This window comes from Armigeres subalbatus, chromosome 1 (genome assembly GCF_024139115.2).
Source record: "Armigeres subalbatus isolate Guangzhou_Male chromosome 1, GZ_Asu_2, whole genome shotgun sequence".
Classification (NCBI taxonomy): Eukaryota; Metazoa; Arthropoda; class Insecta; order Diptera; family Culicidae; genus Armigeres; species Armigeres subalbatus.
In genome coordinates, this window is record NC_085139.1 from 175833866 (window position 1) to 175852929 (window position 19064).

A 19064-nucleotide genomic window follows, 5' to 3' on the forward strand; every position below is an offset into this window, starting at 1 on the left:
AGTGTCTTCCAGCATTTCCACAGTCATTAACTGGGAGGTTACCGTTTTTGCATTTGTATATCATGAGACTAACTCGATGATACGTTTGTGTCTAGGGAAGTCGAGAAATTTTCCAACCCGAAAACTACGTAGACCGGACCGGGGATCGAACCCAGCCATGTTCAGCATGGTCTTGCTGAACCTATCATCTTTGGCACGTTTCCTTGGTGCAAAAGAAACTATTCAAACATCGTTTTATCCATTAAACTATTCTAGAATGTTCCTTTTTCTGAGAAATAATCTAATGATGTGAAGTTTGATGTATTTTATATATTTGAAAGAAATAGAAGAAACACAGAAAAAAATAATTAAAAATAAACAGCGCGTAAAACTTGACATTCGGAAATTTACGCTATTTTACGCTGAAATGGCCTTCTTCCTAACAATATTGCTTACAACTTGTATACAATATTGACGTTTCACGTCAAATATTGTATACCTTTAGGCTACATCTCGTGTGGATGTACGCTAATAATGACGTTCCATTTATGTGCATGATTTTTAGCGTAAATTTCAGTGGATTTTTCTATCTGTGAACTGACAAAATGTTTTTAAAAAAATCGGCCAGGGTGAAATGATATCAGATTACTTTCATTCCTTCTCTCACAGTCATAGGCATTTTTGCGAAACGGGTGAGTTAAACTGTGAAATCAAGGTTGTCCATAATAATCCTTAATTGACCAGAGATCTGACCACAACGCAACAGGTAGCAAACGGTGGTTGAGGTCACACTACTCGTGTAGTGTAGTTCGAACCGAGCGAGCCCTCGACAAGAAAGGCGAAGAAAAGGGAACTGTGAGGAAAGAACATATTAGGGCCACGATCAACAGCGAAATCTGGAATGCAAAAATAACTGCAAAAACCAATTTCTGCTATTCATGAGCTTCTGTTCTTCGACTTGTTTTGAAGATGCATATTTTTGACTGAAGGCGACTTATATCATCTCGTTGTGTATTTCAATGAAGATTTATAGAAAATAATAATAAAATGAAGATTTAGAGGAAATAATGAAAAAAAAATAGAAATATGCAAGGTTTTATATTATGAAACTGTTATATATCTTAACACCCTTCTCAAATGTAAAAAAATATAATTGAATATATATTGCAATAGCATTTATTTTGGTTGTGTTTATACTAAATTTCGATTCATGAAAAAGAAATCTTTTGTCGTTTAAAATAAATCAGCAATTGTCGGAAGAAAATGTAAATGCGATATAAATTGTTTTCCATTGCTGATATAATTTACAACAAGTCAACAATTTTCATAAGCATCAAAAGCAAGACGTACCGCTTCTCCTACCCGAGTACTATCTTGAAAATGCAATTGGCTGCGAACGGTCAAACTTGTGAATTACGTGGAGGTAATCAATTTCGTACAGATAATTACGGGGTCATATTAGCGGAAATGCAGATGCAGCCCCGGTGCCGCTACCATCCATCAGATTGGATCGAAACAAAATTTCGATTCCATTCTATCCGATGCGACGGTGATGCCAGAGCGCATATGATTTCGGCGTCGCAAAAGTGCAAGCAGTCAGTAGTGACGAGAGCGATGAATGATGATGTACAGCACTAACCTGGGAGGGTAAGGTTCGGTTTGTAATCACTGGAGGACTCGACACTGGTGTTCAGACTGGAACTGCCACTGTTGCTGTTGTGATGATGATTTGTACTTGCACTGTAGGTATTGATGGAGGAGGACTTGTTGGAACTGGAGTTGAACCGCGCTGGAAAGTGGGCGAATGCCGGCTGTTCCAGAAACCGATGCAAAGGTGGAGGTCGCAGCTGAGGAGTATCTGCAAGGAAGCAAGAAACGAGAAAGGTTATAATTTTCAATATTGATAGAATCCCGTGTGGAGGAACATGCCGATCAAGAAAGGTACGTCAAGCAGAGTGTGATAATTACCCAATCATAATAGCACCTTGGAAATCAATTAAGAAAACGGTGCGAATGGAAGAAAGCGGAACTGATTACGACTACTTTTGATCCTTTTTGCTCTTGTTTTATCCTTCAAAAGGTACCGCATGGAACACACCATATGTGATTGACTGGGTGAGTTGTTTTGACATATTGATTAGGCTTCAGCATACATTTAACATCGTGCCTTCCGGGAGGTATCATGCATTTGTTGTTTTCAATGAAAAATTAATCACCATACGTTGGCCAGGTAACCTAAGTTCATCCATTCATGACCAAAGACCGTGTTGGAAGCGGGAAGCACGTCATTGACTCTGTTCCGCGATACATTAACCACTGTCACACGCGACGGATTCCAATACGTGAATCGTCGCGTGGATGTCGTCGTTGGCTCCGTTTCGTTGGTCCTTTGCCAAATGAACCGGCGGCGGCCGACTGACAACGATGCGAGACGGGAAATGGAACGGAAATGGTGATTTTTCCCTGAATGTTGTTCTGTTGGGTTTACATTTCGGATGTTTGCCGTGATGTGGTACGCCATAAATGCAACCAGACTATCCGCGAATCAACATCACTGCGGTCACTGACAATGTTTGGGCTGGCGCTTTTCCGCCGTTTAGTGGGAGATCTGCCCACCACATTTGTTAACTGGTTCGATCGGGGGTGTTAGGATTTGAAAACATGTTCAGCACGTGGTTCAAAAGATGAGCAGTGTTGAGAAAAAAGTTTTAACTACACCCAACCAGCGTATGTCAGATATCCTGACAATTGTGTGTAAGAACCTAACAAAATCTGTATAAAAACTGGATGTATACGAATTTACTCATTTTTTCACTAATTTTGTAAAAGATCTTACAATTTTGCAAGCTTTTCTTACAATACGTAGGACTACGCCTTTTTTTCTTTTTATTTATTCTATATTGAGGAGACCGTCACGAAAGTAATAGATTTTGAACTATATTACCTCAGACGTTTCTCGATTGATTTCCATTTTTTTTTATTATTCGATCAAGGATGAGTCTACGCTTCTTCGTATTAATATGAAAATACTGATTTTTAACTATTTATTATCGATAATTTATGAAAAGTTCTTAAATAGTTAAACTAATTAATCAAGTACATGCCCAAGACGAGCCAGCCCAGGGCTGAAAGTCTCGCTGATAAAGACAAAAAAATCAAGTACATGCATCACAAGCACATACATCAAAATCAAGCAACTGGTGGGTTTGGATCTAATCCTCAGTTTGAACAAGATTTCATGCGGAGCGGACGTAGCAGAGCGATCGCAGCGGAGCAGACACAGCAGCCCGCAGGCGCTGGTAATATGTTCAACGGAAAACCATTGCATTGGTGGTGGTCGTCGGCGTGTTGCTGCAGATCATTCAACCTCTACGAACCAGCATTTTAAATGAAGAATGGGTTGACTACAAAAATAGCACTTTTGCGATCTCGCGCCACCAAAGGCGATGCTGAACTTTCTGTCGCCGCCAAATGATTAATTTTGCACTTTAAAGAATTCTTGGACCTAGCTTCCTTTGTATAAAAGAATGGTCCAGCAGAGGACCGATATATTTCCAGTAATACAAATTTTCAATCCCTAACAGCAACAAAACAAAATCAGAATATTGTGACGAAATTTTATTTTACTGCTACTGATGACATCCATGAATGCGCGCTTGCGATTCTGCTACCAAATGCAATTTTTAGTCGTGGCCAAATGATTAAGTTTTGCACTTCGACTCGGCTCAACTTTCTTTTTCATAAAATGGTGGACCAGAATAAATCGTTTTCATTTAAAATGATTAAAAGAAACAATACCAAAGAATCTTACCAGAAAGTTCACTTTTCGCCGACGACAGCCAAATCGATGACGACGCCACCTTAGTGAAAATTATTTACAGCAACCACCCATCGGTGACCGTCGCTCGGAGCAACAGATGCCAAGCGATAATGTTTTGTAATTGAAGAAACTTCGTCTTGAGTCAAATTACTAATCTTACTCTTCTCATTATTGAGCATTAATTTATTGAATACAAGAAAGCTGCCTTCCGGCGTGCACGTATTATTGAGAAAAGTAGGATTAGAAATTTAACCCTTTAAAATTAAAAAAAACACTTTAATAAAGAAAAAAAAAATAACCCTAGACGAAGTTTCTTCAATTCAGAAAATTCAACTCGGATCAACTTTCTTTTGCATATAATGGTGGACCGGAATAATCGATTTCATTTAAAATGACTGATAGAAATAATACCAAAGAATCTTGCCAGAAAAGCTTACTTTTCGCCGACGAAAGCCAAATCGATGAAGACGCTACATTAATGAAAAATATCTACAGTAACGACGACCGTCCCTCGAACCGACAGATGCCAAGCGATAATGTTTTTTAATATGAAGAAACTTCGTCTTGGGTCAAATTTATTTTTTACGGCAATACAAAGAACGAATAATGGGGTGATAAAATCGGGTCGAAAACGTGATAAAATCGGGGGTAGACAAAATCGGGGAGTGACAAAATCGAGTCAGCAATGTATTCTGAATTAATTTTCAATTCAGAGAACCCTCTCAAAATCAGATTAGTTTTCAGCAGTTATGGTAAAATGATTTATGATTGATAAAATGATTTATTTTCAATTATGCGCATTTCCAATCACAAACGTCAACAAACCCAAAGTCGGAATCCTTTGAGAAAGTTTTACTTGATGTTTCAGTTTTTTTTGGATAGAGGAATGTGTAAATCCAATACAAACATATAGAAGTCGATTTAGAATTCCGCGATGCAAACAATTGACATACCGTTACACTTACTGCCAGCCCCTAAGCAATGCAGGGTCTGTGTGCTACTACGTATAAAATCATTTGATGAGACTACGTAGCCCTACGATTTTTTTTGCCTAAGTTGGACCATATCCAAAGAGCAGGGCCGAGCAGTCTCAAAAGACGCCCACCACAGTTTGGTTTGGAGTCTATACTATATACGGAACGAGAATCTAGTTGCGGATGATCGACATTCTGGCACAAGGGCGAAAAAAAGGATTTTAATTTTTTATTTTTGCCTTTCCCGTACATCAAAGTTGTACCGAAAGGCTATAGGATTACTAGAAAAAAGAACTTTTGATAGAAGGACTGGACATACATAATGTTATATTCCGATCTAGTCAGCTTGACGAGCTGTGGTAATGTCTGTATGTGTGTGTTTCTTTTCTTCCTAAGCAATGGAGGGGGAATCTGCTCAACAGACATCCTGGGTTGTCCAGGAAGTGCGGGGTTAGGGATCACCTCCAACAGCAAACGAGGGAGGCAGGACTACATCCCCGACCCGCTAAACCGTTTCCATTGCCACCAAGCCCGTACTCCCTTCGGTACAACCAGAAAGTAATGCTTCAAAGGGGGGCCAGTGCACAACGCACCCTCGAGGTTAGCTGCATGTCCTTGCAGCACCGAACATCGTAACTCGCTTTTTTAGAAGAACACCATAGTATCGTGCCAGCGCATTGCCGGCTTTCCAGGTGGCCCTATGTCTTCGGAAGGTGGGAAGGGTCGACTTCGCGCCTGCTTCCTCTCTATCAAGAATGATGATGCCGCGTGCGCCCCAAATTGACCTTTCTGCGATAGGGCCTATTCGCCAGCACACAGAGGGACTTGCCGACGCGGTGCCTACGCCTGCCCCAGCCGTAGGACCCCTTTCCATCCTCGGGCTCGGAACCCGCCCGGTTGACCGACGCCGCGAAAGCGGCGATACCATGTTGTTCTTCGCGTGGCCACTTGTTCGATGAATGGATCGAGTTCGACCACACACAGATAGAAAAATCCACTGAAATTTACGCTGAAATTCATGCACATAAATGGAACGCCATTATTAGCGTAATTCCATACGGGATATAGCCTGAATGTATACAATATTCGACGTGAATCGTCAATATTGCATACAAGTTGTCAGCAATCTTGTTGGCAAGAGGACCATTTCAGCGTAGAATAGCGTAAATTTTTGCATGTCAAGTTTTACGCGCTGTTTAATTTTCATTATTTTTTTCTGTGCAGAGCATGACCACCGGTATGACCCATGAAGCCGACTCCGATCCCTTGGACCACCTCTTATTTGCGCCTGAACTAGCCATCCTTGAGTCCACGCGCCGCCTTCTGTGTAGCTCCGAGACGATTTGGGCGATAGCCGATAAAACGGCGTTCCAGCCAACTTCATCTTTACACATCCTCCGAACTAGGTTGTCCGGGGTAGTGTCCAGACCACATGTGGCAAGCATGTGGTCACGCATTGCGCGAAAACGTGAGCACACGGACAACATGTGTTCCGCCGTTTCCTCTAAACCTGTGCACACCAAACACTCGGGCGAGGCCGAGCAAGCCAGCTGCGTTACCTGCACTGTGATTTTACAGCACGCTTAAACGCCGGGCACATCGAACCCCCCATGGGGTGCTTGCTGTTCACAGCTTTGCTGGAACAAATCAAACAATTGGGAGGGTTCGTGCAGCATTATGTCCTATGTCCCTCCAATCCGCAGCGTCGGCAGAGATTGCTTCTGTCAGGGCCTTTGCAGTCCCATTGCTTGTGCCCCGGTTCCAGGCACTTGAAGCAAACTTCGGGTTGCTCGTATATGCCCACAGGGCATACCGACCATCCCACCTTGACGCTCCCTAACTTCCGTCCGCTGCATATAGCCGAACCAATGCTACCTGCGTCCCTGTCGGACCTCTCCGTAGCCGAACGGCTGCGGTGGGCGTCTCCACTTCACACTGTCATCGCAGTGCCGTGACGAGCTCTTCGACTTCGGTGATCTCGCCCAGGTCTTTAACCCTTAGATTCACCTCCGTCGTGAGTGCCCTCACCTTGACCGTCTCGCCTAGGACTTCCTCCGCTAACTTCTTGTAGGCGGCGCTCTTTTGCGAGACGCCCCGCTTCAGCTCGAGGATCATCTCGCCCATCCGGGTACGTCTTATTCGACGTACGTCGGCGCCGAGTTCACCGAGCTTGACGTCACTCCTCATCGCCTTCAAGACGTCCGAGTACTTAGCCTCGTCCGCCGTAATGACTAGGGCATCGCCCCTGGAGCGATTGGCGCCTACCCTAGACTTCTTGCTACCCTCATTCGCCTGGGCCTTCTTTTCGGCCCTTGACGTCTTCGGTTTCCTCTTGTTCTTGACCAGGGTCCAGGAGGCGTCACCCCCCTCTATTTCCCTGGTCTGGTGCGGCTGAGAGCTCTCAGCCTGCCGTAACCCCTACCACCGTCTTTGCTGGGTGGACGGACCTTTCCAGGTCCTTCCTCCCCCGGTTTTGGAGGTACCTGGCAGGGGTTCAGCTTCCCAGACCCACTACCCTTGTTCGGGGTATTAACCCTCCGCGTTTTGGAGCGGCCCCCAGGGAGCTCATCCCCTGGAGACTGTCTCCCCCTTTTCTGTGTCTGCTCCGTTGGAGCAGTCACCCCCGACGTACCCGCAAATACTTGAGCCTCAGTCTGGATAGACTTTGGTACCACCGTCTTCGCTGGCACGCCTTCGGTCGATTCGACCTTGCCCGAGTCCGCGAATCCTTGGGCCTCAGTCTGGGTAGACCTCGACTCTTCAGATTTCACGGGTTTACACTTGGCCGTCATGACCGCCCTCTCCAGCTTGGCGTCCAGCATCGACTTTCGAATTTTCTGCAAGCTCCTCTTGAGGTCCTTACTGATATTATGCTTCGATGACGCAAAGTCGATGATGGCGTCCAGCTGTTCCGTCGCCACCTCGAAGGCCGAAAGCCCATCGCGTTTGCGGTTCATCGCCTCTACAAGCCATGGGCCGTCAATAACCTCTACCGGCGGAGTCTGGGATATGGTTAAGTGACCCACGCTGGCGCTGCGCACTGAGCTGCCGACTATTGCCTCTGGCCTCCTAGGCGGAGACCTGAACAACCCACCTCTTGCGAAGGGGTTGTCGCCTATATTACTACCACTAATTGAAGAATTGCCTTGGTTTTTCCATTTTGGTCCCACGAGTTGCTCGGGAAAAGAGGTTCACCACGCCAGAGCCCAGCATGACGCGGTAAGGGACAATTACTGTGGAGGGTGCCCAGGTACCCCACAGGCTCCGTTAAAGGCCTAGCTTATTATTTCACCAGGTCGCACGGGTCGCTTGACGCCTTGGGATTAGAGGTTAGGGACGATGGTCCCGGTCTAACTCGCAGGGGCCATGGGGAGGGGTCATCAAGCCCTTGGACAAAGTCCCTGCTGCCCCACGATATCTACATCTTAAAGCAAATTAATCATATTATCATTCTTAATGATGTAACAAAAGCTTGGTCATATACCAGTATTAGGGGACACTTTTCTGAACCATGAAAATGTTCACCAAAATTTATCATCAAAATACATCGTCGATGACACGGCAAATGGTGGGTAAAGCGTACCATTGGTCCTTCGCGTACCTGAAGGAATAAAATAGACCCCATCTCGCGGCCCTTAGGCTTCGTTCCGCGAGCCGAAATGTGCCGGGATAAGGATGCGAGCATCTTGTGGTGTGTGTGGTGATCGTGTGGTGATCGAAAGGTGGAAGCAACACTACGAAGACATTTCAATGGAGCTGAGAATACAGGCAGTGAAAGTCAAGGCAGCGGAGGAGATGACTACGTCAGTTCAGCGGACGATGGAAGCCAACCAGCCCCCACCATGAGGGAAGTTAAGGATGCCGTCCAACAGCTTAAGACCAATAAAGCAGCTGGTAAGGATGGTATCGGAGCTGAGCTCATCAAGATGGGCCCGGAAAAGCTAGCCACTGGCCTGCACAAATTTATAGTCAGAATCTTGGAAACTGAACAGCTACCGGAGGAGTGGAAGGAAGAGATTATATGCCCCATCTACAAGAAAGGCGACAAGCTGGAGTGTGAGAACTTCCTTAATGCCGCCTACAAAGTGATATCCCAGATCATCTTCCGTCGTGTGTCACCATTAGTGAATGAGTTCGTGCGAAGTTATCAAGCCGGCTTCGTTGACGGCCGCTCGACAACGGACCAGATCTTTACTGTACGACAGATCCTTCATAAATGCCGTAAATACCAGGTGTTCGCGCCTATTCGCGAAGTTTCTATGCCTTTAGACAGATTTAGAATATTCTTCTCGCGCTCTCTTTCACACACACACTGTCGTTTGTTTGGTTTGCATCTGTCATCGATCGACCAACACATTCGAGCATCATTTAACCGAAGCCACGCCCTCCATCATCAGCAAATGAGACTTCAACATCCAATGCAATATTTTTCAGTATATAACAAGTGTGCTTTTCCTATTCCATTCATTCAGTTTGTAACATTCAATCAATCAATACACTAGTCAGTTAGAAAGTGAAATCGTGCCTTTTTTCTTACCGTGGAGCTCTCCTCAAACAGCCTTTCTCAAGGCTAGAGTTAATGGATTAATTTTCTAGTTGTCGAGCTATTGTCTGCTGTTGTTCCCGCTGGCACTCCTTCAGGAGGAAGGAGTTGGCCCAACCATCAACCCCAGTGTCCGTGATCGGACACCAGGTCCCAACACACCATCTCATCATTGATTTCAAGGCGGCATACGACAGCATAGACAGCGTAGAACTATGAAAAATTATGAACGAGAACAGCTTCCCTGGGAAGCTTGCCAGACTGATCAAAGCAATGGTGGATGGTGTGCAAAACTATGTGAAGATTTCTATTCGCCTAAGACAAGGTGATGGACTTTCGTGCCTGTTGTTCAACATTGCGCTAGAAGGTGTTATGCGGAGAGCCGGGTGTAACAGCCGGGGTACGATTTTCAACAGATCCAGTCAATTTATTTGTTTCGCGGATGGCATGGACATTGTCGGCCGAACATTTGCGAAGGTGGCATAGCTGTACACCCGCCTGAAACGTGAAGCAGCAAAAGTTGGACTGGTGGTGAATGCGTCAAAGACAAAGTAGGGTTTCTTACCCTATTCCCGGCCTAACATGCGTACGACTACATTATTTAATTGATATTTATGACAGGGAGCAACTTTTCCTGAATTTTGTGGGCTGTATAATACTGCATTGGGGTTCACTTCTGCTTAAATAATAGCTCTTCGTGCTAAATATCGTTCAAAAAAGCTTTTATATTTGATTTAAATTAACGACGTGCAGCACTCATTTCAGTCATAGCGATTGCCATTCCGGCATACATAAAACTAGTTCCCGGCCTAAGCAAAATTTCCCTCAATCTCTCAACATTTTACTCTCATTCTCTCTCGGGACGGGAGAAAATGCGACGTAAACAAAAATATGCACGTTCCACGACAACAAGATGCCAGATGGTATTATGCATAATCATTTGTATTTGGTTGAGAAGATATATTTACACATCCAAAGGTCTTACAAATACTTAAAAACAATATTTTTTTCACCTTTTAAAATCGAGAAAATAATAAATAACATGATAGCGTCAACATATTAGACAGTTTTCCTATTAACGATGAAGGATCATTTTCATACTCCTGGCCTTTTGGCAACACGGTGCGGCTTGGGCCGAGGTGAATTTTTGTTCGGTTTGAGCATACTTTTTAAAATGTATTCTAATATGTTTATATAAGTTCTAGTGATACGTTCTAGTGATAAGATTGAAGTGCGTGTGTTTAGCTATATGGTGTGGTGATATAAAGCTTGACGCAATGATTGTATGGGGACGGTGATACCTTCGAGGTGGTCGAGGAATTCGTCTACCTCGGATCCTTGCTAACGGCTGATAACAATGTCAGTCGTGAAATACGAAGGCGCATCATCTGTGGAAGTCGGGCCTACTACAGGCTCCAGAAGAAACTGCGGTCAAGAAAGATTCGCCACCGCACCAAATGTGTCATGTACAAGACGTTAATAAGACCGATAGATAGAATAGATAGATAAGCTACCTCCATACAACGAAATTCAAATTATTATTTATGAATATCGTATTCTTGGCATGCTGTAAAACTCACAACGAGACATTAATGGCTTCATTCTATGACAAGCCCATTTTCTAGCCCCTGGGAGAAGCAGTATTCATGCATATCATCCTTCAGGAAATGGCTCAAGTGGATGTAAAAACATTACCAAATCACTGCCACCAGAGCCCACATCGTTGTTCTCCAACGCTGGGGGCTATTTTGGTTAAATATGCAACCATTTAATTTTCTCCAGGTTTCCCTCAGTAGCCAGCAGTACCGTCCCAAATGCCCCGTAATAGTTTCGTTCGTATTCCCTCTTGTGATAGTTGCAGCAAGCTTCCACACTGCTTCCCTGTTCCAATGCATCCATGGGGCTTCAGGTAAGATAAAAATTTGAAAATTGAGCACTACCTTTGACTTCTGTTGGTCGGTTGCCCGCACAGGTACGCATTCGTTTCGACTGCGAGATGTGCTGAGCTCGTTAATGGAGCATCATGGCAGGGGACACACGTTGCTCTGATCCGGGAAGGCTCGTTAAAATCTAAAATCGGAGATGGACCACCTTTCGCAGTGGATGCACACTGGTCCTAAAAGTTGCCATTCGTTCGTGTCCGACTGAAACAACATCAACTACTGGTATAAATAATTTGGAAACGAAATTTTGCCACTCTCAAGGGCTAATAGCATCAACCATCTAGGGAAGAGCTGCATGAGCATGGCAGAAGTCCTTTTCCCCGGATGAGCTCATGTGCATTTCCGAACACCGACTATAGCGGTAACTGCTGGAATATGAGTCTCTCGATAGGCAGAAGGATAACAGCATAGTTGTAGACAGAAAATGAGAGGGCAATTACATAATTCTTCGCTTGGTTTCATTACTACTCCACTGACTGTTTGTATTCGAAACAGGAAGCATTCAGAAAAACGGAGTGGCTGAGTAAAGCAAATTTTTGACATTGGGATTTTGCAAACGAAGCATTTCTTCTGATTTAGTTGAGAATCGTGACTTTTTAGCTCATTATGGAACTATGAAATTAATTTTCAGTTGCATTAACATTGATCATATTGAATAAATTAAAATGAATGCAATATAAAATTTTCAAATATAACTATTTGCGCTTTTCAACTTTATCCAGCCAATGATTGATGTCTACATTTAATTTACCTCGGCTTAGCATCCACAGTATCGGAACTACGCACCATATTAAAAATATTCAACATATATCATACCCTAAAAATATTCGCATGGTATTTATTTTACGGATCCCACTTTGATGAAACAAAGGTCAAATGTTGCCCGTCTTATATCTTATCGGGGCGGCACCTATCAAGCATCCTACAGACATCATCCATAGAAAGCATTACCATCCGCTGCAAACTGGCAGACGAAAGATGCTTATCTAGGTTCCCACAAGTCGTGGGCAAAATCATTAACCGCTGACGATGTAAGTATTGCAGCCCCGTACCCTCCGCGGTCACAAACCTCTCATTCGGGAACCACAAATAGCGCAACAAGGCAAGTCATATGTTCCGTATTTTGATCATATTCTTATCTTTGCGACACTTTTTTTTGTTGTTCGTTACCGTGGAGCAACATATTCGATCGAGCTGAGTGCGGAGTGCGAATGATAGTGCAGGCTATACTTAGGTCGTCGGCTGTTGCCACTTAAGTCGATATTGTGCGAGATTTTTTTTCCCACGGGGTAAACGATGCTAGAATCCTGAGAATGCAAATTTCTTTATCAGCTGATCAATGCGAGTGTGTGAGAAATGAGAATTTTTTACTATTGTTTATATCACCGTCTTGAGATGCGTTTATACGATAGGGACTGATCTAAATGCATTGCAAAACAAATATGAACATAACTATCGAATTTGAGGATCGACAAAAGAGTTGATCATGACCATGGTCAACAAATAATATGCAGGTCGGACTCGATAATCTCAATTTCCCGGAAACTCGAATTTTCCGACCAATCAAGCCGGATTAGTTATTTGTAAAATAATGAGAATTATAAGATCGCAATTTCTTCATCAACGATGCATGGTAAATTTATGCGGTTTTTGGGACTACCGTAGAACGTATCCCCTGCGTAAAACCTAACTTCAGTGTAGGTAGTGGCCACTAACTTGTCTGTGGGTATGGCTTGCAGGAATCGAACTCAATAGATAACGAACAACAATTAAGGAGAGTTTAAAACCTGTTCAATGACTCGTCTCGTAGTGAGATCGAAGTATGTTGTGCTCGCGCGTGGACGAAAAAATTCTCAGTTGCAGTTTATGTCAAATTTTTTTTTTCAATAAGTATTTGGAAGAGTTTCGCGGGTGAACTAGAAAATATGAAAATTGTGGTTTTCTAAATATTTTTCCAAACCAGTGATGTTCGGCTGCTAGATCGTTCTCATTTGTCGCCGTCTCTCAAACATCAACCGCATTCAGACGAAGAACAGCCACAACTCTGAAGTGCTCCTGCAAAAAAGATGAATCCATTCCTAGGGAGCCAGCAAGACCACGTCGCCAAATTTGTCGGACTTTTTGCTTCCAGCTTCCAGCCCACCTTCAATTCGGTGGGGGATACAACAAGGCGTGAGAACCAGTGTTTTGTTGTGAGGTAATATTCGTAAAGAACTTACCCCAGTTTCTACTGTCTATCCTGGAAGCTGACAGTGTATTTATGCTCTCCCGATTCGACTGCCCCGTTGGTCGGAGGGCTTAGAGGTATGCCCTTTCTTGGAGGTATGTATTATCTTAATATCCCTATCTTTGGAAAACTCGGTAATACCAGTGTTTGGGAATATATGATCATAGAATTATATAATGAGTAGACCCCACGTCTGAAAACCCTTGAAGATGACGATATTTATGATTTCATCAGTATAACGCATTTCGGTACCTGGCATGTGAATTGGCAATAATCAGGAACTCTCGTGTTGGGCCCATCTTGAAGATCACTCGTGGAAAGCGGCACAGGAGAGTTGCGTTTAGGCAGGTTTCACAGTTCTCAGTTCTCATTCAGATTCAGAAGTGCACCAAAACAGCATCAAAGTGAAGTTTTATGTTCTGCAAATGCATTGTGATTATTGACTGGGATCTGATCCGGTTTTAGATTCAGTATTTACTTTTTGCTGCTGACAGACGAAGCCATTAGACAGCCCCAGATCACAATATATATTTATTCTGGCCTTTGCTTGCGTTCTATTTGACTATCTTCAAATCTTCCTTCTCATAGCCTATTTCAAATATATCTCTTTTGTCAACTATCTTCCTCGCTTTCCATTTTGTTAGTAGAAAATGCGTTTTAGATATAGCTAATTTTTTGAAGAGTGGTAGAAATGCTAGTACCTATTAGGTTGGTAAGAAAATAGATCAGAGTGCGTTTTTATATGATATGCAGATTGTTCGCGAGAATCAGATGCTTTTGATGTGCTTGTGCGGTCGATATGTCAATAGATTTTATTAATCGCAATGCTGTACTTGGAAACATGCCTCAGAGACGTTTACTTAGGAGTATCAAATTTTCTGTCGGAATTAAGTGAAAAAAAGTAGATCATGTTTGTTTGTTGCTTGAAAGACAAATGTTCAGCATTCAGAGGTCACGTACAGTCCTGATTTATTTAGTAGGCAGAACGATCGGCCGGTCATGACATAATTTGTTCTGCTTTGTGCGGTTAGCAGAACGATCGTCCGATCATCGAAATGTTGTTCTGCTTTGTGCGGGTGAGTAAATTAATTAGAAAGTGCAAAAAAAAAAACATAGCGGATAGGCAACCCCTACCGAGAAGCTATGAAAAAACGCTTCGATCTCGCTCTTTTTGGGGATGAGGATCATATTTTTTTCGAACAGCTGAAATACCTCTTGGACTTTCTTAAAGGAATTTTTCATGAAGTAGCACGCCAAATCGCTGGTCGTAGAAAAGACGTACGACCGAGATGCACCAGTGGGAAACGCACAATTCAGAGGAACTGCCAAGATTCAACGGGCACAAGCTTCCGTTTTGAGGAGAAAGATTCCACTCTGTCCAAATTGTATTTCGATTAGATTTGGATTGGATTTGGATAGGATTTGGATTGGATTTGAATTGGATTTGGATAGGATTTGGATTGGATTCGGAATGGATTTGGATTGGATTCGAAATGGATTTGGATTGGATTTGAATGGAATTTCAATTGGATTCGGATTGGATTTAGATTGGATTTGGATTGGATTTGGATTGGATTTGGATTGGATTTGGATTGGATTTGGATTGGATTTGGATTGGATTTGGATTGGATTTGGATTGGATTTGGCATTGTTTGGATTGGATTTGGATTGGTTTGGATTGGTTTGGATTGGTTTGGATTGGTTGGATTGGTTTGGATTGGTTTGGATTGGTTGGATTGGTTTGGATTGGTTTGGATTGGTTTGGATTGGTTTGGATTGGTTTGGATTGGTTTGGTTGGTTTGGATTGGTTTGGATTGGTTTGGATTGGTTTGGATTGGATTTGGATTGGTTTGGATTGGTTTGGATTGGTTTGGATTGGTTTGGATTGGTTTGGATTGGTTTGGATTGGTTTGGATTGGTTTGGATTGGTTTGGATTGGTTTGGATTGGTTTGGATTGGTTTGGATTGGTTTGGTTGCGTTTGGATTGCGTTTGGATTGGTTCGGTTGGTTTGGATTGGTTTGGTTGGTTTGGATTGGTTTGGATTGGTTTGGATTGGTTTGGATTGGTTTGGATTGGTTTGGATTGGTTTGGATTGGTTTGGATTGGTTTGGATTGGTTTGGATTGGATTTGGATTGGTTTGGATTGGTTTGGATTGGTTTGGATTGGTTTGGATTGGTTTGGATTGGTTGATTGGTTTCGATTGGATTTCGATTGGTTTCAGTTGGTTTGGATTGGTTTGGATTGGTTTGGATTGGTTTGGATTGGTTTGGATTGGTTTGGATTGGTTTGGATTGGTTTGGATTGGTTTGGATTGGTTTGGATTGGTTTGGATTGGTTTGGATTGGTTTGGATTGGTTTGGATTGGATTTGGATTGGTTTGGATTGGTTTGGATTGGATTTGGATTGGTTTGGATTGGTTTGGATTGGTTTGGATTGGATTTGGATTGGTTTGGATTGCGTTTGGATTGATTTGGATTGGATTTGGATTGGTTTGGATTGGATTTGGATTGGTTTGGATTGGTTTGGATTGGTTTGGATTGGATTTGGATTGGTTTGGTTGGTTTGGATTGGATTTGGTTGGTTTGGATTGGTTTGGATTGGTTTGGATTGGTTTGGATTGGTTTGGATTGGTTTGGATTGGTTTGGATTGGTTTGGATTGGTTTGGATTGGTTTGGATTGGTTTGGATTGGTTTGGATTGGTTTGGATTGGTTTGGATTGGTTTGGATTGGTTTGGATTGGTTTGGTTGGTTTGGATTGGTTTGGATTGGTTTGGATTGGTTTGGATTGGTTTGGATTGGTTTGGATTGGATTTGGTTGGGTTGGATTGGGTTGGATTGGTTTGGATTGGTTTGGGTTGGATTTGGATTGGTTTGGATTGGTTTGGATTGGATTTGGATTGGATTTGGATTGGTTTGGATTGGTTTGGATTGGTTTGGATTGGTTTGGATTGGTTTGGATTGGTTTGGTTGGATTTGGATTGGATTTGGTTGGTTTGGATTGGTTTGGATTGGTTTGGATTGGTTGGATTGGTTTGGATTGGTTTGGATTGGTTTGGATTGGTTTGGATTGGTTTGGATTGGTTTGGATTGGTTTGGATTGGTTTGGTTGGTTTGGATTGGTTTGGATTGGTTTGGATTGGTTTGGATTGGTTTGGATTGGTTTGGATTGGTTTGGTTGGTTTGGATTGGTTTGGATTGGATTTGGATTGCGTTTGGATTGCGTTTGGATTGGTTTGGTTGGTTTGGATTGGTTTGGTTGGATTGGTTTGGTTGGATTTGGATTGGTTTGGATTGGTTTGGATTGGTTTGGATTGGTTTGGATTGGTTTGGATTGGTTTGGATTGGTTTGGATTGGTTTGGATTGGTTTGGGATTGGTTTGGATTGGTTTGGATTGGTTTGGATTGGATTTGGATTGGTTTGGATTGGTTTGGATTGGTTTGGATTGGTTTGGATTGGTTTGGATTGGTTGGATTGGATTTGGATTGGTTTGGTTGGTTTGGATTGGTTTGGATTGGTTTGGATTGGTTTGGATTGGTTTGGATTGGTTGGATTGGTTTGGATTGGTTTGGATTGGTTTGGATTGGTTTGGATTGGTTTGGATTGGTTTGGATTGGTTTGGATTGGTTTGGTTGGTTTGGATTGCGTTTGGATTGCGTTTGGTTGGTTCAGTTGGGATTGGTTTGGATTGGTTTGGATTGGTTTGGATTGGTTTGGATTGGTTTGGATTGGTTTGGATTGGTTTGGATTGGTTTGGATTGGTTTGATTGGTTTGGATTGGTTTGGATTGGTTTGGATTGGTTTGGATTGGATTTGGATTGGTTTGGATTGGTTTGGATTGGTTTGGATTGGTTTGGATTGGTTTGGATTGGTTTGGATTGGTTTGGATTGGATTTGGATTGGTTTGGTTGGTTTCGATTGGTTTCGGTTGGTTTCGATTGGTTTGGATTGGTTTGGATTGGTTTGGATTGGTTTGGATTGGTTTGGATTGGTTTGGATTGGTTTGGATTGGTTTGGTTGGTTTGGATTGGTTTGGATTGGTTTGGATTGGTTTGGTTGGTTTGGATTGGTTTGGATTGGTTTGGATTGGTTTGGTTGGTTTGGATTGGTTTGGATTGGTTTGGTTGGTTTGGATTGGTTTGGATTGGTTTGGATTGGTTTGGATTGGTTTGGATTGGATTTGGATTGGTTTGGATTGGTTTGGTTTGATTTGGATTGGTTTGGATTGGTTTGGATTGCGTTTGGATTGGTTTGGATTGCGTTTGGATTGGTTTGGATTTGGATTGGTTTGGATTGGTTTGGATTGGTTTGGATTGGTTTGGATTGGTTTGGATTGGTTTGGATTGGTTTGGTTGGTTTGGATTGGTTTGGATTGGTTTGGTTGGTTTGGATTGGTTTGGATTGGTTTGGATTGGTTTGGATTGGTTTGGATTGGTTTGGATTGGTTTGGTTGGTTTGGATTGGTTTGGTTGGTTTGGATTGGTTGGATTGGTTTGGATTGGTTTGGTTGGTTTGGATTGGTTTGGATTGGTTTGGATTGGTTTGGATTGGTTTGGATTGGTTTGGATTGGTTTGGATTGGTTTGGTTGGTTTGGATTGGTTTGGATTGGGTTGGATTGGTTTGGATTGGTTTGGATTGGTTTGGTTGGTTTGGATTGGTTTGGATTGGTTTGGATTGGTTTGGATTGGTTTGGATTGGTTTGGATTGGTTTGGATTGGTTTGGATTGGTTTGGATTGGTTTGGTTGGTTTGGATTGGTTTGGATTGGTTTGGATTGGATTTGGATTGGTTTGGTTGGTTTGGATTGGTTTGGATTGGTTTGGATTGGTTGGTTTGGATTGGTTTGGATTGGTTGGATTGGTTTGGATTGGTTTGGATTGGTTTGGTTGGTTTGGATTGGTTTGGATTGGTTTGGATTGGTTTGGATTGGTTTGGTTGGTTTGGATTGGTTTGGATTGGTTTGGATTTGGATTGGTTTGGATTGGTTTGGATTGGTTTGGATTGGTTTGGATTGGTTTGGATTGGTTTGGATTGGTTGGATTGGTTTGGATTGGTTTGGATTGGTTTGGATTGGTTTGGATTGGTTTGGATTGGTTTGGATTGGTTTGGATTGGATTTGGATTGGTTTGGATTGGTTTGGATTGGTTTGGTTGGTTTGGATTGGGTTTGGATTGGGTTTGGTTGGTTTGGATTGGTTTGGATTGGTTTGGATTGGTTTGGTTTGGTTTGGATTTGAAATGGATTTGGAATGTATTTGGATTGGATTTGGATTGGATTTGGATTGGATTCGGATTGGATTTGGATTGGATTTGGATTTGATTTGGATTGGATTTGGATTGGATTTGGATTGGATTTGGATTGGATTTGGATTGGATTTGGATTGGATTTGGATTAGATTTGGTTTGGATTTGGATTGGATTTGGATTGGATTTGGATTGGATTTTAATTGGATTTGGATTGAATTTGGATTTTATCTATTTCGCACTCGTTTGTATCATGCCTTGTTCGATACCAATGGCAGTACGAACATCTCTCAAGGGATGCTGTCCATAGCAACCTTCTAAAATGCATAACG

The 19064-nt window shown here is 42.7% G+C and overlaps 1 protein-coding gene across 1 annotated transcript in view; it reads right to left on the reverse strand.

Annotated features, from left to right (window-relative positions):
• LOC134205551 (protein lozenge-like) overlaps positions 1-19064 on the reverse strand; it is a 187910-nt gene that overhangs the window by 82032 nt on the left and 86814 nt on the right. The window contains exon 5 of the mRNA XM_062680877.1: positions 1619-1837. Within this exon, the coding sequence (XP_062536861.1) occupies positions 1619-1837 (219 nt within the window). The remainder of the gene's footprint in view (positions 1-1618; positions 1838-19064) is intronic.